Source organism: Astatotilapia calliptera, chromosome 22, assembly GCF_900246225.1.
Source record: "Astatotilapia calliptera chromosome 22, fAstCal1.2, whole genome shotgun sequence".
Lineage (NCBI taxonomy): Eukaryota > Metazoa > Chordata > Actinopteri > Cichliformes > Cichlidae > Astatotilapia > Astatotilapia calliptera.
In genome coordinates, this window is record NC_039322.1 from 15,445,547 (window position 1) to 15,472,515 (window position 26,969).

Sequence of the window (26,969 nt, forward strand, 5' to 3'; positions counted from 1 at the left end):
CTTCCTCCAGTGGCACGGGTCAAAGATGAGGGTCAGTTACTGAAGCTTGTAGACAGCGTGTTTCTCTGTGCCATTTCAGCAGGCGGGGAAGCTTGCCAGCACCCTCGTAAGTCTGACCACACAGAGAAGCCCGGCCATCTTAGAAACTCCCACGGAAATGGCTGTCACTGGGAGGATGTTGATAAGATGGAGACGGAAGACGAGAGCTTGAAGTTGCTCCGCGTTTGACTGACAGGGTCCATGTGCTTGTGATGATCTATGTCAACTGTCCGCAGCTGTACTGCTTAAACAGAGTGGAATTCTTCTAAGTGAAGCACACTGAACTAGCTGTGTCTCATCTTTCTCTCTCTTCCCTCATCATCACCCCCACCCACCCACTTCATTATATATGTTAGTGAGATGGTGCTTTATTCTATTCTTTCTTCTTCTGCCTTTTTTCCTTCCGTTTGCCAGGATCTCTGGCTGACAGGGTCGTCAGATTTTCTCACTCTACCTCTCTCAGTGATAATCAATGCTCTCGTGCCTCTTGTGGCTTGTGTAATATTAGACATTAGAGCAGCCCTTTGAAGGGTGGGGGTGGGGGGGGGTGCAGCAGGAAGGAATGAAGGGAGGAAAGGATGGATGATAGGTGGATTAGAAAGGGATGAATGAGGACATCCTGCTGTAATCTCTTTTCTTTTTCTGCCGCTATTGGAGCCCAGTTTCCTCTTTTTTCTTTTCCCTACCCGCGTCTCTCCGGCTCGCCTCTCGCTCTCCGTCAGTCAGGGCAATCAGTTTAATTTTAACTTGCGTAAGCCTCACTCTCTTCCTATGGCACCATACCAGCCAGTATTCTATACCTCAACACGCTTGGGAACGTGATGTACCCTGATTTCTGCACATATACACACACACACACAGACACACACCACTGGGCAGACGGAGGGCTAAATCAGGGGTTCATATTACCACTCGGCTCTTAGTGCAGTGGGAGCAGGCATGAAGTAAAACAGTAAAGTCACTACAAATTGTTCCTCCTCTGCTGATTTCTAAACGTTACCATCCTCCCGTCTCTTGGATGCATTGCTTCGCCCGTGTCTGCTGTGCTCATGCACGTTTGATCGTCCATGACTGCTAGAAAGACATGATTCCAGTGGCAAAACTGGTTGGACAATTGGCTGAACTCGTTGCTGTAAATGTTTTTCATGCTCTTAAGTTCCTGGCACCTTCGTAATGATGATGACACTAATCCTGTTAGGCTGTTTTCGAGGGAGAGAGCTGCTTTTTTGTTTTGTTTTGTTAAATAATAACCTGCTAGCTGAAATGTAGTCCTTGCAATATAAGTGCTGTGGTTTAATTTATCTGCTTTTATGTTCTCTTCGTAACCCTGCATTATCACATCATCGGCAAAGCAGATCTGTTTTTATTACCTTTTTTAATTTTTTTTTTTATTAGCCATATCTCTGCTGTTGGAATACCAATTTTTTTTTTTTTTTTTTTTTTTTTTTTTAAAGAAAAGAAGAAATGAGGAAATTAGAACTGGCACTGCACAATTTAGCCCAATTAGTGAACTTCTACTTGTGCATGTTTCCACTAATATTTCGGTGGTAGCACGAAGTGTCTTTGATGTCAGTTTAAAGGTAACAGCGGATTGGCCGGCTGTGGTTGATGGTCTAGACGGGATGTAGTAAACACATCACTTTATTAGCTCATCTGTCTCCATCCGTATCCTTTTGCTTGTCACAATCCCAGGTGTCTCTCTCTCTCTCTCTCTCTCCCCTCCCCCCCTCCCCCCTGTTAAATAGGATCCTATTTATGTAAGGCTGCAGCAATAAAACTTTGCAGGGTTCAGCTTACCTAAGAGGCTTTTATGGAGAGCTCAATCTTCCCTCTGCTTACTGTTTAGAAAGTGTTCATGGCTCGCTATCAATTATAGCGAATGCTGTAATCACATCAAGACGGACTGCTTGCGATATAAAACGAGAGATGGAAACAGTTTGTTGGCTTTGGCGAGTTTGAAATTTGGACTTTGGGTTAACGGTTTACAGCAAACAGGCTCTTCGTCTATATGTCGAAGTGCTCAAGTTTGATGTTTCTGGGTAATGTTACTATGATCGATTCACCTCTTTTCATACACACACACTCTCTCCTCTATATGTCACGTCATTTCCTGTTCTTGCTTTCACACAAATGTGGCTTCAGCTTAATTTTATTGTTAACGGTGCCAGTTTTGATTACATTTGTAAGTGTTGTGCTTGCCTCAGCTCTTTCTCTCCATTTTTCTCTGTGGTTTCTTCACTGGTTTTCAATAGTTGGAAGACCCGCAGAGTCTGCCTAGAGTGACTCGGGTGTGCAGAAGCTTCACTTTCATGTGTTTTGACCCAACTGTCAAACTCATTTCTACTGTCCAGAAAATATGACCCAAGGCATTGATCAGCTTGGAGCATTACGATTTTGAAGAATCAGTTTCCAGTTCTACTTTTTCTTCTAAAAGTCTCTTGATAATATGTTGATTTTTCTTTCATTCATTCACTACATCTTGCTTCTGTGTGAGTGCAGGGCTATTCTTGCCCCATGTCTTCTCCTCGTCCCCCTCCTACTACCACTCATTCTAACCTGTTTGACTGGTTGGAAAAACTTGGCTTTCTGCATTTTGTGCACTTCATTTACTCCATGTCTGTTTTTTATTATTATTATTATTATTATTATTATTATCCCCTTCGTATTTATTTTATCTTTTGCAAGTAGATCACAGCCTTGTGTGAACTGACACCCGCCCTCATTTTGCGGTTTCTGCTTGTTGAATAGTCACGTTCCCTTTTTAACACCTCGGTGCCGGCGACAGCCCACGCTCTAGGCGTTGCTTTTTCGGGGTTACCTCTCCGTACATCTGTCCACGCCTTTCTACTGAACATCTTGGGGGAATTTCTTTAAATTTAGGAGAAACATGCACTTGGACTGAACAGTTTGGTTTTGTTTTGTTTTTTTTTGGGGGGGGGGGGTTGATCAGACAACATGGGGACAGAATTCACTTGTTAGTTATGCGAAATTTCCCATAAATTTCCGATGGGGTAAAATGGATATCTTATACCTAAAAGGTGGAGGCCCAGGAGGAGGCACAGTGGCGTATTTGATAGTCGTCGTCTTTGCGTAACAGTATTATTGGCACCTCCTGTATGAAAATGGCTTTTCATACCACATTTATTCGAGCACTGCAAGTCCTAAAACTTTACAGTTTAAATTAGGATCTCGTGTGTTAATAAATTTTCTTTATGAAAATCCAGACTGATGAGAGTTCAGTGTTCACTGCTTGTTGGTAAACAAACTGCAATTTTTCCTCAAACCTTGCCACCAAATGTAGGGCTTTGTGTGAGCAATCATCTCTCAATTTCTCACATATTGAGCTTAGGCCAGGAAATTGACACGTTTTGACTCGGCTCTGTTCTCTGATTGGAGTGTAATCGGAGCGCTGCACCTTTCAGTGGCTACGCCAAATGCATTGTGGGTGTTCTCCAGACATGATCCTATCTATCCTTACCTCAGTCCGGTCCGCAGCAAATTGACAAATAATACCAGGATATCGCATTGCTTCTATCACTACTCCACAACACTTACAGCATAGCTTCCCCCCGCCACACACACACACACACACACACACACTCACTCTCTCTCTCTCACTTCAGCGCTAATCGATTGAGGCCACTTGATGGTTCACACGGCCCCTGACACTCTGCGACTTTTATACTCCATGCGTGTATAAGCACGCGCCTACTTTTTAAGTGCGCGTGGAGAGGGAGGGTCTGCATCCATGTGCCTGCACGTGCGTGTATCAAGGAGAGGTGGTGTGTGACAAGCGAGTCCGTTGCTTTCTGAGACATCTACCTCTTTAATATTCTGCTCTTACCATCGCCTCCTCTGGCACACACTGTGAAATAAAGACAGAAAAGAGACAAGGAGAGAGAAAAATGAGAGCGACGTCTCAAAGGCTTTGTGCATCACAGAGGAAAGCGCGTACAATGTAGCAACAGAAGTGAGGGAAGGAGGAGTGAGGAGGAGACGAGGGTGGAAAAAAAAATTATGAGACAGAAAGATGGGGAGATGAAGAAAGTTGTTGCCGGTTAGCATGTGATTGTTTTGGCACACTGTCCTTGTGTAGTTGGTTTTTATCAGCTGCCACTGACAGCAGAGGCTCTGCCTTATAGGCGCTTTTCTTTTCTTATTCAATAGCGCTTAACAGGAATGAAAAAGAGGAACTACAACTACATGTGTGAAAACATCGTCAGCTCATGTAGATGCACACATTTAAATACACCCACACTATCGGTGAGAATGGGCAAGTCGGCCACTGAATGTGCGCTTGTTGCATATCAAAGCGATCATGATGGATTCGCTCCCGTTCACTGAACAAATACACACACACGCACAGAGTAATCAATTCTTCGCTAGAGGGTAATTGTTTCAACGAAACCTCCCTACAGTGAGACAATGGCCAGTGGGCCACAGTAGTAAAAATGATAGAGTGGGTTTGCAGGTATGCAAAAGAGTCACATTCTGTTTTATTTTTAGTCAGCTGCAGACGGAGCTGCATTGGGGTTAAATGTTGTACTTCTTCCAACACACTGGCTTATGTTACTTGTAAATTCTGTGTTTATGTGCAAAGGATCCAAGGGTCTAACTTGTTGTTTTTCTTTCCCCTCCCAACAAGGCCTCGGCTCCAGGCCCAGAGGAAGTTTGCCCAGTCGCAGCCCAACTCGCCCAGCACTACGCCCATCAAAGTTGCTGACTCGGGCGGCCTGAACGCCGGCCTTTCCACGGTGCCATCCACGTCCCTCTCGTCCCTCTCCGCTTCATCCCCATCCTCCTCCATCCAGGACCTCTCCAGGCGCAAGCCCAAGACGGAGGACTTTCTCACCTTCCTCTGCCTCAGAGGTAAGATGCAGCAGAGTGGAGCAGATGGAGACATAATTACATGCGTGCCTACAACCAGCGGCAGAGCGGGAAAGCATATTGTTTAACAAGAACGCTGCAGATATGATATTAAAGAGGTTTTTATTCAAGGGACCGGGGCTGAGGTCTAACGCTAGAAAGGGGATGTTGCATATTAATTATCCTAACACCAGGATATGCTTCCCTATTGTTTGGCTCTATGCACATAAAGATGCGTGCATAAGCAACTCCAGGGAGCTTAGAATAAGTTTTGTTAAGTCAGGTTTTGATCACCCTCCACCCACTCATAACACACACAGACAAAACCCTTCACACATGCTGCATCTAACTGCATACTTGCCCATGGCTAAGATTATCCTGCATTTCATCAGCTTACACATCTCCCCCTCCCACCGTTCAACAACTGTCTGTCTCTTTAACACCCTGCCTATCACCCTCTACTACAGCAGCTGTTTCGAACATGGAGTACTCACACAGCCTGCACTACAAACTCTGCACAGGTTCATTGACACTGTGTAGCACTTTTGATGTCAAATGAAGTGGAAAAGCCACAGCAGAGCAATTAGCAGTCAAATGAGTTACGCGTGTGTGCGCTGCTCCTCTTTGTCTCATACAGCAGCATTGTTTGTCTATTTGGGTTAAAAACTCAAAAGGATACCTGATAAACTGAGCGCAGTCACTCAAAGGAGCGCAGATATCCTCGACACTCAAGGTTGCTAAACAACTCTTGTTCTTTTTTTCCCTCTTGAGTTAATGAAGGGCTCATGTTACTTATGATCTATGCTCCGCTGGCCGGGATACAGAGGGGGTTAGTCCTCTGCCAGGACACTGCAAAAAGTTTTTTTTTCTTGTTGTGCTAAAAGTATGAAGTGCTACTTATTTTATTACCTTAAAACATTTCCAAGGCCAAGGTTAAAAGACCCAGGACTATAAATTCTCTTTAAAAATCTGCAATCTTAGCTCGCAAAAACCTCTGTAGAATATGCAAGAGTTTCAGGATTCAAGGCCGATACGATCTTGAATCGGTGAGAGACAATCATGGCTCAGTATAGAGACGGCTTGACAGTTTCTAGGTTTATCTGATGCATGTGCACTCTTTAATTTGCTGTTCCTGTTTACACTGTAAGGTATATGTTGAAACAGCTACGTCTACTACATGTCTTGTCTGAATGTGTTGTGATGTAACGATAACCCCCTTGCTCTCAATCATCCCTTCTTAAGAAAAATGAGAGGAGAGGGAGTGACACGTTCATCCCAAGGTCCAAACATTACATAGGACCGTTTATCTCAAACAACCTTGGTTGTGACTTCTATCCTTCGTGGAATATCTCACCCACCCTTTTTTCTTTAAAATGTCCTCGCAACCGAAGTTAATTCCTGTGAAAGACAGAAACACCTTGCTCTATAGATTAATTTGCCGTTATCGTTATTAACCTCTGCCCCTCCCACAAAAGTCCGCTCCACACTCGGGAGGGGGGAAAATTTAGATTAAAGTCTGTCGGGCGTAATGGCTATATGTTCCTGTTCTGAGGAGAATACTCCTATTATGGGATGTCATTTTAACCTTACAGGGCTCATTCAGAAACGTGTAATTGGAAGTTGCTAAAATGGACTCGAGCCTTCCGTGTGATGAGCCTTGATTTACATATATAGGCCATGATGTTACATAGGCTAATGATACAATGTCCCATATACTTTGTGGCTGAAATTAGACTAATCACTTGGTGCTAAGCTAACGCCGTGCCTTACACACGAGCAGTTGCAGGCTAATGAAGCGTGGGTGACTTGTTCTGACTCAGTTTTGCTGTTGTCTCTCTTTATAATTAAGGGCTGAATTAGTGTTTTGCGAGCAGATTTCAAGCGAGTGTTTAGCTGCACTCTGCTGCACTTTAATGCTAATTTTAGAGCTAGGCTGCTAAGCTAACGATTGAACAGTTTTCCACAGCCCCCCCAGTGCTGCCGCTCCCTGTTCTACCACTGTATTTATAGACACCAGTTTGGCTCTCTGTGCGTGTGTGCTCCATCCATGCTGTGAGGATGACATTTTCCTTTGCAGGGCTTCTTCTGCTCAGTTTTCCCCTTGGCCTCTCATGTGACCCATATGCAGGGACCCTTACCAAGAGAGGGACATGGGAGAATGTCAGCAGAGCCCTTGAGGTGGTGTGCGTGTGCGTGTGCGTGTGCGTGTGTGTGTGTGTGTGCAAATCCACACCAACCACTGATGTGTCCTGTCCTGCTTATCTCCTGTGTGCCCTCATACCATTTTCTGCGTGTGTGGGTGGGGGGTTATGTCTACGCGCCAACTACCTGCACAAAGCATGCAGGGTATATAGGGAGACGCAGCCCATGAGGACATCTGTGTTAGCCTGGTTAATCTTTTCAAAGAGACTCCAGTCTTTGATATCTGAAAGCTCCAATCCCCTTTAAGATTCTGATACATGTCTCTGGTGATCTGACCACCACACACATTAGGCTCCTTCATGTCAGCTACCAAAAATGTCTCTGACAGAATCTCCAGCTGTGTAATCATAGCCCTGATTTCCCTTTCATTTTGATCAGATTTTTAGCTTTTTTTCTTTTTCTGTAAGCATTAAGTGACATTTCTGCCCAGAATATCTCATCAGTGGTGATTTCTGGGGTGTGACCCAGGTCAAACGTTCAAGGTGTAAGCATAAATTTGTATTCTCCCCCCCCCCCCCCCCCCCCTTCTCCTCCTCCCCCTCCGTGTATCCACTGCAGTGTTGTTTGCTTATCTTATCTGGAAAACATTAAGCATCCACCCAATGGGTTCTATCCATCACTCATTCAGACAGCCACATAAAAGCAGTTAAAACATGAAAGATTTGAAGCGATAAAGTGAGCGACCCAAAAAAAAGAAAAAGAAATGTTGTGAAAGAAGCAGGACTCGTGTGTCAGTCTGTGTTGAGAAATTGCAGTTAACATGTTGTTGGTGCACCTTTTCATCCGATCCCAGCTTGTTTATTGACGCCATTTTGCTCTTGTGGGATTTGTTTTCCCTATGATAATGAATTGGCTGACTGCTGTGTGGTGGTGGTGTTGTTGTTGTTGTTGTATCTGAGGAAAAGCTATTTTTAATTCCTCCATGGGGGAGCAGGGGGTGCTGGATTATTCTGATGCAACGTGGGAGTAACTGGACAGAAAAGTAACAAGAAACAAAAAAACAGCAACAGAGATTTCTATCTACTATATAGAAGGATGCACATCATGTATGCTCACCACCCACACTGTCTTGGGTCTATGTTCAATGTGTGTTTATCCCACTGTTCAGCTTTTTCTCCTGCACACAAACACACAGACACACACCGTAGCAAACAAGCCAGAGTGCGCAGTCCTTGCCTGTGTTCTCAAAATGGTGTTTATGTGTGGTCCAGGCCTGTACTTGGGCTGTTTATATCCATGGAGAAAGCCATTTGGGTGGTAGCCAGACAGTCTGCCTCTGGCCTTGTCTGCCTGTTGTAACAGTGTAGTACTGCTGCATACAGGGTGGGGGCAATACTGATGAGAGCAGAGTGAAGGTGTTCATTTCAAATTGAGATGCTCAGTATTTAAGTTACCCCCACAGTCAAAGTCAAAATGATTTGACATGGTTTCGATTGCTTTTGTTTTCTAAAAAATCAACTGAGTAATGTTTGACTTGGTATCAGTGTATTCACCGTAATTGTTGGCACACACTGCATCATTTATAACCCAAGTGTTCCCCAGTCTTTACAATACACACAAAAGAAAAATGCACCCGAAACTGCACAAACACAAAATCCTCAATAACTGCAGACACTTGAAAATCAATTTTTAATCTTAATCCTGATTTTTGGCCTCCCACAGTTAAATGAACGCGATCGACCGATATTGGAAATGCGTGCTCCGACAAAAGAACACAAAGCAAACGTAAATCACCGCCTGACAGCACGGCCGCATGTGCCAATCACAGCTGTTCCCTGCACCGCGCAGCTTGAAGTTTCCTGGGCTAGTCCGGACCAGTAACACTACATTAACAGGCAGATATACAACCGATAACAGGCTGTCAAAACAAAAATCTAATGTCGCCAGTTGTTTGGAAATACTTGGGATTTAGGGCAAGAGATGTTAACTGTGAATAAATCACATGGAAAGAGTGCGGCTGAGTGAGTTGTGCGTGCGCCACAGAGCAACACAACTAACTTATTCAATTTCTCAAAACACACCACAAATGGCAGTAAAATGAATGCATGAAGGCCAAGAGAAACACACAGTGGTTGCTAGCGTGATTTGTCAAACGTCATCTTAGTCGTCCGTAGTCGTGCAGCGTATTCACGCCACTCACAAAGACACACTTATTCACCAACACAATCGCATTTGGTCAAAGAAAAGAGCCCATTAAACGAGGGGAGCGTCGAAGGCTCTGTGGCAATGGTCAACATGGTGGACAAAAGAGACGTTATCTCTGTGCACAGTTATTTTTCCAAAACTTGCGCTGTATGCAAAACATTACAGTGGAAAAAGGGAGCGATCTCACAGCTGTCAAGTACTCTGCTTCAGGTTTTAGTCACATCCATCGAGCAGGTACAAAGAAAGAATTATTTTGCTTCTGGGAGAGGCAGTTAGGCAAGGTAAACAAACACCTTATTTGTCAGCAGAGATGTTCTAATTAACAGGAGAATGTAGAAAAATGTGATGGCGTTCTGTTGATTTTAATTTGTGTTCAAGTTTTGAAATGTATGTTTTTCCTGTAACAGACACCCTGATTTAAGTAAAAAGGGGGTTTCTAATTTTATTGTGCAGCATTTGTACATTAGCAAGAATGTTACTGAAAGCAGCGTTATAATTGTGATTTCAATATAGATCAAAATAACAATGACTATCATTTTGGCCATAATGGTGCTTTTGCTGCCATGCTCACCTTTTTAATGTCCTTCTCTTGCCTTTATCTTGCCTTTGAAACCTATTTAACCTTTTGCCCAGTAATCTTTAAATTTTAACCTATAACCAAGCCAGAAGCCCTGGAGGCCAGTTTTCTTAATGTTGAGTGTATGACATGCACCCTGCTGATGGGCTATAAATGATATAACAGCTGTTTGAGTAGTTTCACCTTTATGTGATTCATTTGGGGAAGATGTCATTTACTTTATTTGCTTCAGTGAGGAACAAACACACAGTAATGCACACACAGAGTACACACAGTACCGAAGATGAGCTTAACGATTAGGGAGTAAATTAATAACTGTGTGCACACACTATTGCAAATGAGTCTCTTATGCAAGACTCCTGTTTTTTGTAATTTCCTGTGCCTGTGTGCGCGTGTGAACGCTACAACAGCGCTTAGCTCTTTGCCCTGTGGGCTTTCTCCTCTGCCTGCCAGCCCCAGTGTGGTGCCTCTCCTCAGGTTCAGTGAGGCCAATCCATCCACTCTGCTTACATAACCTCCCAGCTCTGACCTAGTGAACCAAAGACCTCAGAATCCCCATTTGTGATTACACATGTGAACCAAAACCAACCGAGGAGTTGTTCACATCTGTTTTTTAAAAAAACAACAAAAAACAGCTAGTTCTAATAAAGGCACTTTATTGGATTTAAAGGATCTTTATCTTTGTGGCTAGATTGTTAGAATTAATAATGTCTGTGTGTGTGTGTTGGTTTTTTTGTATTTTATTGCCAGAAATTGTTTGCCAAACTAGAAACACATTTTCACTGCTTTCACTCGTCCGACTGCTTTCAAAGAAAAAGATTCAAGTCTGACAGCTACTCGTGTGTTTCTTAAGTGCATTGCTGCTGTGACAGCTGTGTTTCCTTCAGGGATAATGCACTTTTCTCTCCTCCAAATGTATGATTGCTGTTTTGATTTAAGGCCTGGAACGATATGTGTGTGCATACATTTGTGATTTTCTTTTCAGTAATGACTCTGTGGAGGAGTTCCTCATGCAACACTCACGGAGTCTGCTTTTCTCTTCTAAAAGCAGAGCCGCTGTTTGTGGAGTTAATGGTTTAGCTGACATAAAGGAATGTCAATTGGAAATGTAATCCCTAATCCCTTTTCCCCTCTAAGAGAACGATGAAGAGTTTTGGCACAGCTCAGCTGTTGTAACTTCTCCTCACCGGAGGACCCGTGTTTACCTCCTCTTCCTACCTTCCCTTCAAAACAGCATTCATACTTCCTGAACACACATCGAGCACTTACAACTAAGTCAGCACAACCACATGTCCCCATGGCAGCTAAACCCTCCTGATTGACTATTTAAATTGTCCTCATTGTTTCAATTCCAGTTGAGGGGACAAAAGAAGGGTAGCCAGAGAATGGAGGGTTTATAATTAAGCCCCCCACCCAAGAGCCCCGTTAAAAATGACAATCCTAATAGACTCTTTCAGACCTAATTATGATTTGTCTGCGGCCGGAATGAGGTGGATGAAAAACTGGTGTAATTGTGGGATTGGGCACATGCCCTGTTGGAGATCTTGGGGAAAGAATGAGCTGTGTTTTCTCCACCTTGTGTGCATGGGTGAGTGTGTCTGTACAGTTTTAAGGCACTGATAGATGAGGGCTGTAAATGTCTGGTATCTGCTCCAGAAGTATTGTTGCCACTGCTGTGGTCATGCCAGTGGTCAGTATTGGATCACTAAATATGTTTGGCAGGCTCAGTCTGTGTAATTGTCCCTCCCTCTGCTGCTCTCCAAAATCCCAGACAGTGTTATTGTGGGGATCTTGAATATACTGGGCCCTCATTCACGCAGGCCTAGAGATCTGTCATTGACCATCTCTCAACCACCAGTCGGTGGGCAAGAAATGTGCATTCCCCAACCGGTTGCAAGCGGTTGCTGGTGGGTTGCTGGCAGGCGATTGCGTGAATCGGTGAAATGTGTTGGTTGCAGTGGTGAAGCGCAACTTTAAATTTGAAGACAAATGTTCTGTTTCCAGTTTGTTTCACTAAAGCTTGCATGCATCTTCCATGGAAACTATAGGCAACTACTGCAGATCTGCTTGTGACAAAAACAACTGTTAAGAGATTTGGTGCAAAATCATCATTTCAACAGATTTCATCGAGCGACGGCTAACAGCCCCTAGCAACCACACCCACCAACTAGGACTAGAATACGGATTTTTCTCTAGTGACCAGAGGCTGCCAAAATTACTGACGGGTCTCTAGGCCCATGTGCTGTTGTGACATCCCCTTGCTTGTCTGAACCTTGCCTTCAGTCACTATTTTATCATTTGTGGCATTTCTCTTCTTTCCCAGCACATCACCACAGCAAATTACAAAACAAATTTTTAGCCTTTGTTTCATTAAAAATATAAAGACTAAATGATTTGTGTTGAACTCTTAGGCTCTTTCACAATTAAACACGCACAGGAAAACAAGCAGCTCGCAACTGTTCAGTTGTACCAATCTGACATTATTTTATTTTTGTTTTGTTTTTTAATATACAAGCTAAATAGCTAGTCCTAACAATTATCTTACCGTAACCCCATTAAATCGGTTCACATAAAGATAAAAGTGTTTGTACATGTTCACCGGTTCATCTCCATTTGCCTGGAATCCAAAAACAAGCGCCCACCCCCATCTTTGCCCTTAGGTGCCCCTGTGGTCTGTTGCCGTTGGCCTGCTGACCCCTGCTTAGGGCAGTAAATTACAGCCATTTAGCTAATGAAGCAAGTCATTAGAAGCTGATTGGGCCGGTGTGTGTACCGCCTTAGTGTTTGTTTGGTCTACGAGACGAGCGTTTGCTCTGTCGCCAAGATAAACGAGGTGTGCGTGCTCTGTGTTTGTTGGCGTGTGTGTTTATGGGGGGGGCACTAGGGACAATTGTTGGTGCTTTTTGGATCTTGTTGGTTTGTGCATGCGGAGGTCAGATCCACGGTTACAAGCCAGAAAACGTGTAGCAGGAAAAAGTGCCACTGTAATTTTCCCATAATTGTCTGCATTCTGCTTCACATGCTCAAAACCACAACATAAACACTCACTGAACGTGTGTTGTCTTAGCTTCTTATGTTAGTTCTTTTGGAGTGTGTGAGCTGATGTTGAAATGCAGCATTACTTTATGGCTGAATGCAAAGACTGTATTAAACTATGTAGAACAGTTACTTCTGTCAGACCTCTGTACGAAGTTAGAGCAGATGAAACAGCAATTTTCAGGGAATCTGCTGCCACTACACACTTTTTTCCCTCCCTCCCTCCCCCCCTCTCTCTCTCCCCCCTCTCTCCCTCTCTCTCCCTCTCTCTTTCGCTCTCTAAGGGGATAATTAGAAACTGGCAGAGAGTGTAAAAAGTACGATCCAAAACACAACAAGATTTATTATTACCAGGCTTTAGTTTGTGTTTGGAAAGCTTTGATATGTGTGTGCTATTTAAACAGAGTTTTCAAAATAAATGTAACGTGACATGTGCTAACCACATGTCCTCTCGCCAGCCAATAATAGTCACTGCACTTTAAAACGAAAATTAATCTATGTTTAAAGATGTAGTACACGCTTCAGAAAAGGAAGTCGGAAAATTAGGATAATGATTTCAGCGAGTCTGCTTCTTTTTGTTCTCCAAAGCGAAAAGGAAGCCATCAAATCCGTGCCAGTGTAAGTTGTTGGTTTACAGCAATCTTCCTAAGGATTCTTTTTCTAAAGCATGCCGTTTACTCTGAGGTGATGGTTACATAAAGTTGAGTTCTTCAGGATGTAACAGTTATTAGAAAAGCCTAGCCTTAGTCAGGATATCATTTAAAGGGTGACTGTAATCTCACCTACACACACAAATGTTGAATGTATCCAGGCAGCTGTGAAGTAAATGCACTTTGTGGAACACTTTTCACAGATCAGATGAGAAGTATTTTATTAATCTCAAAAGCTGGGAAGTTCTTATGTTAGAGCAGCCAAAGCATGAAGAAGTACCTACAATAATATAAAAAGGTAAAAATACAATGTCAAAGGACAAAATAGCACAGAAATGTAACAAAAATTGCACCAGAAACTGAGTTCGATTGAGCAGAAACAGAAAAAAAATTGATACAGTGCTGTCCAAAACTCGGACGGCTTAACAAAGAACCAATTATCATTCAGCTCTTTGTTACTAGCAGCCTGTCGCAAAAACACACCATTTGCTCCAATTTTCTGTACTTGAATCTACAAAAAAACCTCAGTTTGACGAGCATCAAATAGTGCTTTTGCACCTGCAAGGTGACTCCTTAAGAGCTCTTAAGGCTGAAAACCTGGCAAGTGGAGAACAAAAGAAAAACTGTCTACAGCAGATGAACAGTTTCTGAAAGTAACGTCCTTAAGAAATTGGGTGAACTTGAGAAATCGGATGCATCTCTCAGGTCCTGTGTCAGGTCTTTGCTGGGTATTCCCCCCCACACACACAGAAAAGTGTCATCAGATTTTGATCCACCATGCAATACCATCTGCAAAGCGTTTGATTGGTAACGGCTTCATTTATCAGCGTGACATTGATAGAAACACTATCAGTCATGGATTGGCCTCCCCAGAGCCTGAACCTCACTGTTATTGAAGCAGTGTTGGATCAGAATAGACTAAAAGGCAGCCAACATCCAAAGAAGAGCTTTGAATGTCCTTGATCCTGGAGAACTATTCCTGAAGACTACTTCAGGAAATTACAAGAAAGCTTAAATTATTATACATTATTGCACCTTTTTCACCCTTTTCCTCTCAAAATACAGAGAAATGAAGGGTGGTTCAAGTCTTTTGCACAGTACTCTACATATCACCAACACATGATTGCATTACTGTCACTCACTAAAACATTTTATCCGGCCTTTTAACACTTTATGAATTCCAATGTAATTTTCCTGCTAAATTATAGCCTGTCCAGAAAGTATAACACCTAATTCATCCACTGAATGTATTACATTCATAAGATGTAAAATGGTCTTACATATATTCAATATATTCTCGAAAAACAAGTGAGCTAATTAAATAATGTGCTTGGATAAATTTAGATCCACTATGTAAATTTAAGTAGGCCCACAGTTTAAGGCAGGCTATTTGAATTCAGCCTATTTTTCAGAGGATTAAGATTATTTTAATTGGTGTATAATCACACATTACTGTTCATTAATTGCCCGTTACACATTGAAACCCCTGAAAAGGGTAATAGACCCACAGTGGTCGCTCATGCTATGTAATCGATTTAGTCATAAACGACCAACAACTTTGTACAAATCCACGGTTTCCTGATCGCAGCCAGATTTAATTAAAGCTGTGAGAATGTGGCATGATCACACATTTCCGTTAAGCACAAATCGACAATCGTAACCATGTAGTTTTAGAATTACATTATTATTACATTATTAAACTAATTGTACAAGTTAAAGTTAAAAATGTTAAGTGTGCCCAAGGTCACTCATGCATGTTGCATACACAAGCGTTTTGCACACGGGAGCGGTCGGTTTCCTTCACTTAGTTCTCAGGGGTTTATTACAATAAACAATGGGCTGTTCATTGTCTGCTCTGGGATCCAGAGTTGTACTTGATCTGTAGTATTGGTGAGTACCGATTTTTACAGTCCATGCAGTGAGAGTCCTCGGGAGAAAATCATTTGTTTCTTGCAAAAACCCAACCTCCCAGCGAAAGCCGATAAGATGCTTTGGCATTCAGTTTCTTTAGCTCGATTTCTCACCTCTGCCACCATGTCCTCGTGTTGTTGTTCTTAAACTCAATCCCATCTTCAGAACGAAAATGTAAATGCACCAAGTGATGTGGTGATATGCTGGGACGACAGACGAACTGAGTACAGACTCACCCAAACATGCCTGCCGAGAGTACCTGCAGCGATAGGTGGAAAACTCATAATCTATTACTCATTTTTAGATTTTTGTATTTGTATTTGTGGTTTTTTGTTTTCTTTTTCTGGAATCAGTTCGAGGCATTGAGCGATTTCCTACTGCGCCTCTGTATTCGTAGACATCACTGCCGTTGCGCTCTGCATGCTTCCCTTCCCGTTCTTTATTCCTGCATGTGCATGACCGGCCCAGCTGTTTTTGCACGCTGATTTACGAGTACAACATTATGAGATTTAACAACATAGCTTTGGGCTTTATGACCTTTTTGTGAGAGCGATTGTATGTCTGCGTCGAGCTAACGGAGGTAATGTTATAGGCAACCCACTGCCAAACACCGTACCGAGTTAGATTTCTCAGATGTCAATGAAAGTGATTGAGTGTGACAGGAAAAGTAAAAAGAAAAAGAGAAAGTTGGTTTTCTTCTCCAGTAGAGTTGGAGATTGACAGTAATCCTGTTTGGAAGAGTGAACGCGACAGATTTGGGATTAGTTCAGCAGCTAGAGAGAGAGCGAGGGAGCAGCGCTTTGTGGAAGAGTTACTTTAGAAACCAGAGTTAGATATGTACATTATATATTTCTCAATAAAACTGTCACCATCAAGAGCCTCTGTGGAAAGACGGCTTGTTGCGTACTTGCAGCGCTTCCAGCTATCTATAAAATAGTTGCTAGTCATCTCTCTCCCTCTCCCTTAGCACCGCGTGACAGTGCATTGCATTGCTACTGCATTGCTACTGATATTGCTAGAACCACAGCGGCTGTTGTCAAACTCTTTGGCCCAGTGAGAAGTTTACAAGACAATGGTCAGCTAACCCACTGACAATGACAGTTCTATAAATGAAGCTGATGGTACAATATCTAATGAACTATTGGGAACGTACTGGGGGGAGCGGGGTATATATGATATATGCATATATCCTGTCGTTCTGTCATCATTCTGACATTGTGCTATACATTTCCTTAATTGTGTTTGTGCATTTCTCCACTTGACTGTCGGCAACAATGGCACTGCTGTGTGCAGAGCAGTTTACAAAGCATCAATAAGCCACCAACTGGGATAATAACAGATGAAAAGCCCCATTATTCTTAAACCCCTGAGCAACTTCTATTTTTGCTATAATATTTCACCACTTACGTGCTGATGTTGATTCCCTTTATGACGTCTGAGATTAAAATGCACTTGGGGCTCCCTAATGCGTATTGTGGTGAAGTAGGACAGCAGACTGGCAATAGACTAAACTTCCAGTTGAGAGGTGTTCTTTTTTTTTTTTTTTTTTTAAATTATTTTTAAGTTGTAATTATTTCCTTGCTCCTCCCCCTACTAACCACCTCCCCTCTGCACTCAGGTTCTTCTGCCTTGCCCAGCAATATGGCCTACTTCGGAAGCTCCCAGGAGGAGGAGGACCTGGAGGAAGACGACGAAGAGGAGGAGGAGCAGGTGAGGAATGGAGGTGGCGTACACTCTGCGGGAAGCAGCAGCCAAGCCTCGGCTTCTTCCTCCTGCCACTCGACACCCCGCAAGGGCAAGCTTCCCGCCAGGCAGCCGCTTAATGGGCACGGTAAGGACGGCGTCAGAGTTCGGAACGAAGCACGTCGTGTATTTTTTTTTTTTTCTTCTATTACCAAAAGCGCATCTCCCGTCTTCACACGCTGAACGAAGGGGGAATGTTTTCTGTCGGTGTAACGTGCCTCGGAGACCCCGGTGAGAGGAGTTAATGGAGGAGAGAACGCAGAAAAATAAAAGTGGTGCTACGAGATGTAACTGAGGGAAGAGGAGGAAAAGATGGGGCACTCCAGGGATGGGTTTAATATGTACGGAGAAATGGAAACCATGGAAAAGCATCGAGTTAATGTAGGAGCACAGAATGAGTCGCGCGACAAAGAGCCTGATTTTTACAGTTCATGTCAGAGTATGTTTGTGTGCGTCCCTCTGCCCATGTGCGCATGTGAGCGATTTCCTAAGCACTGCTGTTTTGAACTGCAGAGGAGGAGGGGGAGGCACAGTCACATGGGGATAGTGGAGCGGCGCATCAACTCTTTCCACCCCAATTAACACTTAGCTTACTAAGCCCTAACAAGGTGTTTATGCACACACTGCAACAGCTGGCCAGGGCCCTTGATACACATACGCAGCACAGTTACAGCATGCCCCTTGGGGCAAATAGACATTTGGATGAATACACATACAGAGTTGTGCAAAACGGTGCAGAAATGTTACATAGAAATCTGCAAATTAACAAGTGGCTTTCTTATATGTTTTTTCCAATAGGAGTTAAATTTGGGTTTTAGCAAACTGAAACGAAGCATGACACAATTTCAGCAGTCTGGTTATAAATAGACTTGCAGCACAGCAGAGCAGATTTAAAAGAATCCAGAATATTTCTACTGTCCCTGTTACTTTATTTATTTGGTTTGTAACGTATGTTCTGACCCCCATTCTTTTTCACATCAATCTCGTCCTTTTATTTATTTTATTTTTCCCCTACAAACCATTAGTCTCATATAGTTTTCAGATATAAAATCCCCCCATAAAGGGCTTTGTATCTAGTTTCACATTTCCTCCATCCCTGACTTTCACTCCCTTCTAAGTCTGTAAAATTACCGCCAGAAAGGATTTGAAAGGTGAACACTTTGCTCAGCCCCCCCCCTCCCAACCCGGTCATCCTCTCAAGTGGAATGTGAAAGAGGAGAGAGACTACGGGAGACACTGGTAGGATTAAAAGAAAGCGGGAGGGAGAGGTTCGTTGATTTGCTAAACGTTAAACTCTTGCTGCCTTTATGTCACTCGCTCCCGAGCAGTGCCGGCCCCTGGCGTTCTCCTATCTATGCGTACTTCCCCCTCATCCTTTTAAAAACCATCTGTAGCTGCAGTTTTAAACATAAAATATAGTGTGTATGCTACGCATGTGTATAAGTAGCACGCACGGTGGGGTAGTGTAACCTGTTTGAACAAACCCAGGCTTGTTCTGTGCAGGAGGACAGCTTATTCTTATCTCATATACAAACACTGTTTGCAAAGCACCTCGGCGCCTTCACTGTGATATGCTAAATAAATAGATAAGGGGTAAATCGGTAGATATACTTTGCAAGGGGACGCTCTAGATGAGGGGGGAGAGGGGGGTTAAAGACACTGCAACGGGCATTTAGTGTACACAAGTAGGTGTGAGCACGCAGTCAACGACGACCTGGTCGCTGCTTTGGTTAAGAGTGTTTAAGCTCGTGGAGGAAAAAAACACACGCTCACACCTCGGTACATTTTGTGGTATTAAGATTTGTGTCAAACGTGACACTTTAATATGCAGCTTGGGCCAATCTCCAGCAGGAGGACAGTTATATGGGCTCAATGGGAGGCGGGGGTGAGGGAAATGGGGAAAATAGAAATGGCGACGCAGAGAGAGGTTTTATTCTGGGAGGTAGAGACAGGAAAGGCCTGAGATTGTAGGCCATTCATCAGGGCGCCATCCCTTCATTTCTGTCTCCTCTCTCTCTCTGGGCCATGTGCCATGTTGACATAGCTAAATTAAACAGCTTTTATTGGGCTCCGTTTCTTGCTTAGCTCACTTCTCAAAATGTCAGAATTTCTCCCATTTTTCATCGAACCACACGTGCAATGCAGCAAGCATGCACACGCTTGCACACATCAACACGCACTGCTGCTAAAATAAACAAAAAAACATGACATCCACCTACCAACTAACAATGACGCACCTTTCAGAATAAACGCATACTGTGCTGTGTGCGTGTTCGCGCTGCAGCTGATTTTAAGACTCTGTAAAACTTTAAAATTGAGCCTCATAAAAGCTGAAGAGAGAGCCATTCAATGTATGTTAATTGCCGCTCTCCTGTTGGGCTCGCTTAGCATCATCTCGGGGGTGGTTTATGTAGTCGAAGTCTATTTTGAACAGATTCATTGACACGTAGCACAAAGGCGTTTTCATGCCCACCTTAAATCATGCATATTTCACTGATTGGGGCGTATATGTTTGCCAAAAGCCTGTCACCTCAAATGTTTGTGTAGAGTTTTCTATGTGGTCGTTGTGGTTTAGTCCCAAATGGGTAAAACCCATTCTGCTTTTTGGCACAGGCAGATGCTAGGCTGAAAAGCATACTATATGTCCTATACATATATATATATATATATGAAGTATGTACTTTTGGAACTTTCCAGTCTCTGCAGTAGCTTAATTATTTAATTTGTTTGTTTGCTTTTGGCTTCCGCAGACTAGAAACTTCTACTCCAGAATCTGGAAAGCACAGAACTGTTTCTTCTCTCCTCTCTCACTCTGATTTTCTTTGAGGCATACGAAAACATAGATGTTGGCAGGCAGCAATTTTTTTTTTAAATTTATTTTTTTTATTATTAAGAATTGCAAAAGCAAAACACCTGATCCTCGTGTTTCATCTTTGCCCCTTCTTCCAGTTTTTCACAGCCACAGTAAAGCGGGGACCAGGGAGAGTCCGAGGCCCAAGGGCGGCGCTCACGGCAGGGATGCGCCTGCCCCGCCGCTGCCACCCCCTCCACCTCCACCTCCGCCCCTCCTGAGAGAACGCAGCGAGCGGGCAGAGGCGCGGGAGCACGCAAGGGAGCTGCAGGCCATGGCCAACAGTAGAGGTTCAGCCAACGGGCTGCCACTGAGGAGAACTTCAGAGGACCTGCGCAAGCAGGTAGTGTGTGGCCAGAAGTGCCCAGCGCTGGTCTCTCAGTATCGTGTCAGAGCTGTGATAGGCTGAAAGGAGATGGAAAAGAGTGAAAACAGTTCCAGAGATTCCCATTTTTATTTACCCATCTTCCATCTTTTTTAAATCTTCCTCTCTGTGGTTTCTCCTAACTGCTCCTGTGTCGTGCTTGCCTACCTTCTGATGTATTGTGGTGTATTTGCAGTGCTTTCTTTACATTACCTCCTTCCTACTTTGCTCTTTTCTTACAGATCTTATTATTTTTAACACTTTTAATTCCTCCTCTGCTCCTCTCTTCTTCTCTCTTTGCCTCCCTTCTCCTCCATCCATTGTGTCTGGGAGAGTAATGATTGTGTTTTGGCCTGCTGCGACTGCAGCTATATTTAGTAGTGCTGGCTAGGGGCTGTGAAATCCTGCCTACCTCTCCATGGCACTTAGCAGGTTTCAAGGAACCCCACAAAGTGAAAGAGGGAAAAACAGGAAAAGGGGAGGCTGGAGATGTCTTCAGCTTGATAAGTGTCATTCCTCTGGCCACGCTGGCTAATTAAAGGCAGGTGACTGCTGAGGCTCCGCATTCGATCGGCTTTCCTTTTTCGCTCCTGCTTCGTCTTTAACCCGCCATATTTGAAATGCCAGCCTTTATTTCGCGGTGGTGTTTTCTCGTTGTTCCACCGCACTGCTGCTGGTGTAAACACAGACATGTGCTTCAGGTTTTTAAAGTGGCTGGAATTGTCCAGCAAACCCAACAAGGAATTTCAATGAGAGTGACTGCCTGCCAAGACAAACTTCAGCCTCACTTACCCACCGGCCTTTGTTCTGCTGTTCTTCCTCTACTCTCTCCCTCGCTCCGTTTCGCACACTGCTGGCACCCAGTGTTATTCTTTTGCTTCTATCGCACGGTGTGTTTTGGTTTTCCTCATGTTCTCTCATTCAGCAATCCTCACTGTCTTCTTTTTTCTTTCTTTCTTTTTTTTTTTACCAATTTTCATGCTTCACTCTCTCTCTTCTCCTGTGTCAGACAGACTGATTTTGCCCTTGACAACATGGCTCCAATCATTTGGAAGGATTAGTTTTGTTTTTTCTTTTTCGCTCTCCCTCCAATTATCATGAACAAGTTGTGTGTTAACCATGTGTGTTCAAAAGACACACAAATTTAGACACATTACCAACGGTGACAGTTCAGGCTAAGCCATAGAAAAGGTCAAGTGATTTTTGTAGCAGTAAAACAAACTCTGTGGTTGTGTGTATTTAATCTAAAAAAAAAAAGGGTAAAACATGATCATAATTCAATTCATGGTCATTCTCACTAATTTAATAGCAGCTTGTATACACAGTTTAAAAAAAACAACATGATTTGATCCATTTTAATAAAAAAAAAAAAAAAGCAGCAGGACTGACTCCATTGTTTGGAAGAAGACTCTTATTTAGTTTCTCCGCAGTCTTCAATTAACCTCCCTGAAGGCACCAACTACTACAAGCCACACTGTGCAGCATGGATAATAAACTTGGGTAGGGCATCGAGTTTGATGAATGCAATTTGCAATTCTGAATACTGAATATGGTCATTCCTCCACTATTTATTCAAATGCCCGTGTTGCATTAATCAGGGCATCCTTTCAAGCAAGCTCCTATGAGCCGGTTAGTAAACTGTGTACGTTGTTGGTGCTGGGCTATTGTGACCTTTCTTCAACTGCTTAAAAATCAGCCTGACCTGCCTGGATTGCGTTGCTTTGCAAGTGACAGGAAATTGAAGACTTAAATCAGATTCATGCCTCACTTTTAAGGTGTTCTGGTGGTTGCATCATAAATCACTCCAGCAAAGGAGACCGTTTAGAGTTCAGAATAGGATTTAACCCACCAGTTGTCATTGCATCACAGGAACATTTGATGGATACGTTTGTACGCTGCGTATCAGACATTCAGCACTGTCTTTATTTTGAGCAGCCATAAACATCAGAAAACACACAAGATGACCAAATCTCTGTATGATCAAAATGCACACACACACATTTTTATGGACTTACTAGAACACACCAATTTACAAAAAAGTAAGTAAATAATTCTGTGCCTGTCAAACACAATAATCTTGCATGTAGGGCCGGATTTTCTGCCTTCCCCTGCGTCTCTTTCTTTTCCTTTCTTTTGTGAGTCAGCAAAGCTTTGAAAGGGTTAAACTTTCTGCTGTCTTATTCTATCCTCTGGCTGGCCTCCTCTCGCTGTCTATCTCCCACCCCACCCCCGCCTTCTCAGGGCCTGCTCCTGCAGATATTGTGTGTTAAAAATCTTCCTGGCAGGCCTCAGCTGGGCTATAGCAACACATGATGTCATCTAGACCCACCTCCTTTCCCCCTCCCTCTCCTTCCCGCTCACGTGCAAATGAACAGTCTCCGGCTGCCTGCCTCTGTGTGCTCTATTTTTTTTCCTTTTGGCTCTTTATTGTCTCTCTTATTCTGTTCGTCGTTCTTTTCATTTCTCGCTGCCAGTCGCTATTAGAAGTGAACCTTTCTTTCTTTCATATTCTACCTCATCATCACTCTTGCCTTCCTCCTTTTCCACCACACCAAATAAAAAGTGAGGGAGACCTGCTGAGAGCCCCCCCCCCCCCCCCCCCACACCCCCCACCCTTTTTAAGCGAGGCGGTCCTCTGAGCCCTCTTGTGGCAGGAAGGTGTCATGACAGTTTTGTTGTCTCTCACATTGTCAGCAAAAGTTGCTGATTAGATATGACAAATACTTCCCATATTTATCCTGCAGCTTTATGACAGACAGCTGTTTAGACATCGTTGTTGCCCTAAATAACCTGTTGCCTGAAACTTTTCTTATCTGTGGATATATTCTTTTTAGTAGTCAAGTTTTGGAGTCGTAGGAGTTTTTTTTTTTTTTTTTTTTTTTTTCACTGTTTATCTCATGAAAACAGCGTTTTAGCCGGCAGACTTACTTTATCTGCTCCTATTTCTACTCAATCTGCATTTACTCCTCCCTCTGCCTTGTCCCCCTGTTTTATTTTTGGCGTTCTTTTCCCTCCATTGTGAGAAGAAGCGTTTGTGTATGTAGGGAGACGGGGGGAGTGATTGACGGAGGCAGGGTTAGGTTTCAGTTCCCCCTTATCTTTTAATGGCCTGGTCTTTGTGTCGGCCCCCCACCACCTGAGGCAAACACAATACAATCCACACACACACACACACACACACACACACACACACACACACACGTGACACGAGAGCCCTTCAAAGGCGAACCTGTCAATGGACCGGCTGTCACCTCCCTCCTGTGGCGCCCTGGCTGTGATTGATAACTCCATCCTCTCCCATCCTCCCTCCCGCCTTGTTCATGTGGTCCACCTCCAGCTAGTCCAAACAGACAGACGCAGCAGAATGACAGCAATAAAATACAGACGCATTTTGTTTTTCATGTTTTCTAATGAAAAGCAGGGCTCTCATGTGTTGTGTACAAATCTGCCTAGCCGTGCTTTGAATGCATGACTTTGAAACACGAGAAAAAAGACATACAATAAAATCATGTTGGCTTGTATTTGAAGGAGCTTTCACTGGTATAACTACAGAGCCGTGATCCCCACTTTACCATTTCATACAAGCAAACAGGGATCTTTAACTCTTAAGATCTTAAGATTTCTTATCATTCTCATGTGTAGGCTAACCAAAAAGAAGGTAAAAGTAGAGCCCTGACAGATATTAGCTTTTTGCCAATAGATATTGGTATTGGTACTAAAATAAAGTGTTTATACTTTGGCCTAGAGTGCAAGGGATGTTTTACTCCACAGACACCTCTAGCAGCTTTTAAGGTGGGATGAGAGGGGATAATGTTCTGAAATATGTATAGAGATGAAATACCTTTGGGGGGGGGAAAAAGAGACAGGCAGGAAATAAAGCTATGAAGAGAAATGTGAGTGAAAGCTGGACAAATAATGGGCACATCAGAAAGAGCCACGCTCTAATGGGAAAATAGACAAAAAAAACAACACAGTTTAACGTGTGCTGAGGCAGCTGTAGAGCTCTTTGAACTGAGGGAGAGGGTGGCCATGTTTCTTCCCACAGCTGCATCCCAGTATGCTAGCGGTGGAACTAGACACCACTGTACCAAACCTCAGATCTACAGCTGGTGGTTTAAAGACTTAAACACACATGGGCTCAATATACACTCACTTGCTTCTCCATACTTCTCCATCATGTCCATTAAAACACCTTTTTACCCCAAAAAATGAAGTCTGGCATTTTTTAAAAAAGCGATAGCCAAATAAAAGGCTATTTTTATACGTCCTGATGGGATTTTATTCCATCCCAGTGACCCCACCTTCTACCTCATACTGTCCAGCCATCTGCTAGCAGAAATCAAGGAGCCATCCCTGCTTTCCATTTCATGTCTGCCATCTCTCTCTCTCTCTCGCTCTCTCTCTCTCGCTCTCTACTCGCTCTAAACTGTTGTTTATCTCAGGATGTAGTGGCTTTGGTTTTGGTTTGCACATATCCTTTGCTGAATCTCAGTCGTTGTGCTGAGAGCAGTCTACAAAAGTGCAGCAGATTTTAAAAGTATAGTAATCTAGACAGTTGATTGGCTCCCTAATGAATAGCGACGGTTTCCGCAAATAGCTTTGGTCTGACCAGCCAAATGTTTTACTGCACAGCTAGCATCTGAATGTTTGGCCTCTTCATAGCATGGAGTGTGGGTGCGCCCACGCCCCTGCATGTGTTGGCTTGTACATTCTGATAATTTTATTTTCTCTCTCTCTCTCTCTCTCTCTCTGTGTGCGTGTGTGTGCATTTTGGGAAAATCATTTATACTATGTTAGCTGTAATAGTGTTTTTAACAATGAAAGGAATCTGACCTGACAACAGCAGTTCTGTTCTGTTTAAACTCGGTCAGCATGCCACCCACTGTTTCTTACAATGAGTCCTTTTTCTAAAACAGACGTACTGTAGTCACATGATTGTTGTAAGATTGGTCACTCTATGACATCTAACATGTCTCAATTGTCTCTCCCTGCTTCTTCTGTGCATCTCAGGTTTCTAAAGTAAACGGGCTGACACGGGCGGGCTCGGCACAAGCCGTCAATGGTGCCAAAAAGAGCCGCGACTTCCGACTGCCCTCCAAAACTGTGAAGAAGTACACAGCCACCGTGTCCAAGGGCCACGTCACCTACACCAAAGCCAAACAGAAAGAACTGGGCAAGAAAACCAAACTCAGCAGCAGCAACAAACACAACAGCGCCGCCTCGGCACCATCGTCAGCGAACAATCACAATCAGCACAGCCAGCCAGCAGCCAGCAATGGGCTGGCCAACTCAGGAAAAGCAGCGGCACCAGCCCACCACAGCAATGCAAAAACCCGCAAACAGGTGCTACTATCCAATGGGCTGCACAATGTGGCTGCCGGCGGCCGTCCCAACGGCAGGCTAAATGGGCAGCGGCACAACACCCTGGCCAAGGAGGATGCACAGAAACTGTGCCAGCAGGGCCAGGGGGAGTGCCATGGTCGAGAAGGACTGCGGAACTCCAAGCGGCGTCTGGAGGTGCTGCTCAACTCGGTGGGGACGGGGGTGGTTGAGCACAAAGCCAAAACGCATGGCACTGAGGCCAAGAAGGCCAAGCTCCAATCCACTCCTTTGGAGACCCGCAGCAGCAGCAAGAAGGTGGCCAATCAAGAGAAAGCTACCACGCAAAACACCTCGTCTACCACTCCAATTTCTAATGGACACGAATCAGAAACACCCCATTCTCCTAAACAAACTCAACCTGTTACCCCACCTCCATCTTCTACTCTCCCTCCTCAACAAACCCTGCCTCCTTCTACACCAGCAGCCAACGCGGAGCCGGTGAACCAGCGACCTAAGCGGGCATCGGCTGGCAAGCTGATGTTGATACGACAAGCACAGCAGCAGCAGAGCAGGTCCCATGGTCGGAGTGCCTCCTCCCCCTCATTAGGCCAGAATCACTCACCGAACCCCAGTCACGTCAGCACTACCTCAGACCCCCAACAAACCTCTGTGTCCTCCTCCACCTCTTCTCCTCTTACTTCCACCAACAGCCCTGGACAGCTCAAACCGGCAGCATTGCGGGCTGTTGACCGTGACAAGGAGTGGGAGAGTGAGAAAGAGCTGACGCGTCAGAAGGAACGCGAGCAAGAGAAGGAGTGGGAGCGCCACCGGAGTAAGCCGGAGGGCTGGGCAGCCCTGGGTGAAGTCCCCATTTTCCGGCCGGCTCCAAGGGAGTTTCAGGACCCCCTGGTGTACTTGGATGCGGTGAGGGAACAGGCTGAAGTGGCTGGCATGTGCCGTGTGGCGCCACCACCAGACTGGCGACCAGAGTGTAAGCTGAGCGAGGAGATGCGTTTTGTTACACAGGTGCAGAGAGTCCACATGCTGGGCCGGCGCTGGGGCCCCAATGTGCAGCGGCTGGCTTGCATCCGCAAGCACCTTAAATCTCAGGGCATTACCATGGATGAGCCACCTGTCATTGGTAAGTGAACACGCACATGTGTATGTGAATGTACAGTAGCAGTACTGTATGCTAGGGTGTTAAGTGTAAGATGCTGTGTTGTTTGTTTGGAGTTGACTTTTTTTTTTCTTTAGGGATGTTAA

General features: G+C 44.1%; 1 protein-coding gene across 2 annotated transcripts in view; it reads left to right on the top strand.

The window, feature by feature from the left end:
* jarid2b (jumonji and AT-rich interaction domain containing 2b) overlaps positions 1 to 26,969 on the top strand; it is a 105,856-nt gene that overhangs the window by 65,663 nt on the left and 13,224 nt on the right. For both annotated transcript variants that reach the window (XM_026155637.1, XM_026155636.1), the window contains 4 exons: positions 4,685 to 4,908; positions 17,045 to 17,257; positions 20,119 to 20,363; positions 25,395 to 26,847. In XM_026155637.1, coding sequence (XP_026011422.1) covers positions 4,685 to 4,908; positions 17,045 to 17,257; positions 20,119 to 20,363; positions 25,395 to 26,847 — 2,135 coding nt within the window. The remainder of the gene's footprint in view (positions 1 to 4,684; positions 4,909 to 17,044; positions 17,258 to 20,118; positions 20,364 to 25,394; positions 26,848 to 26,969) is intronic.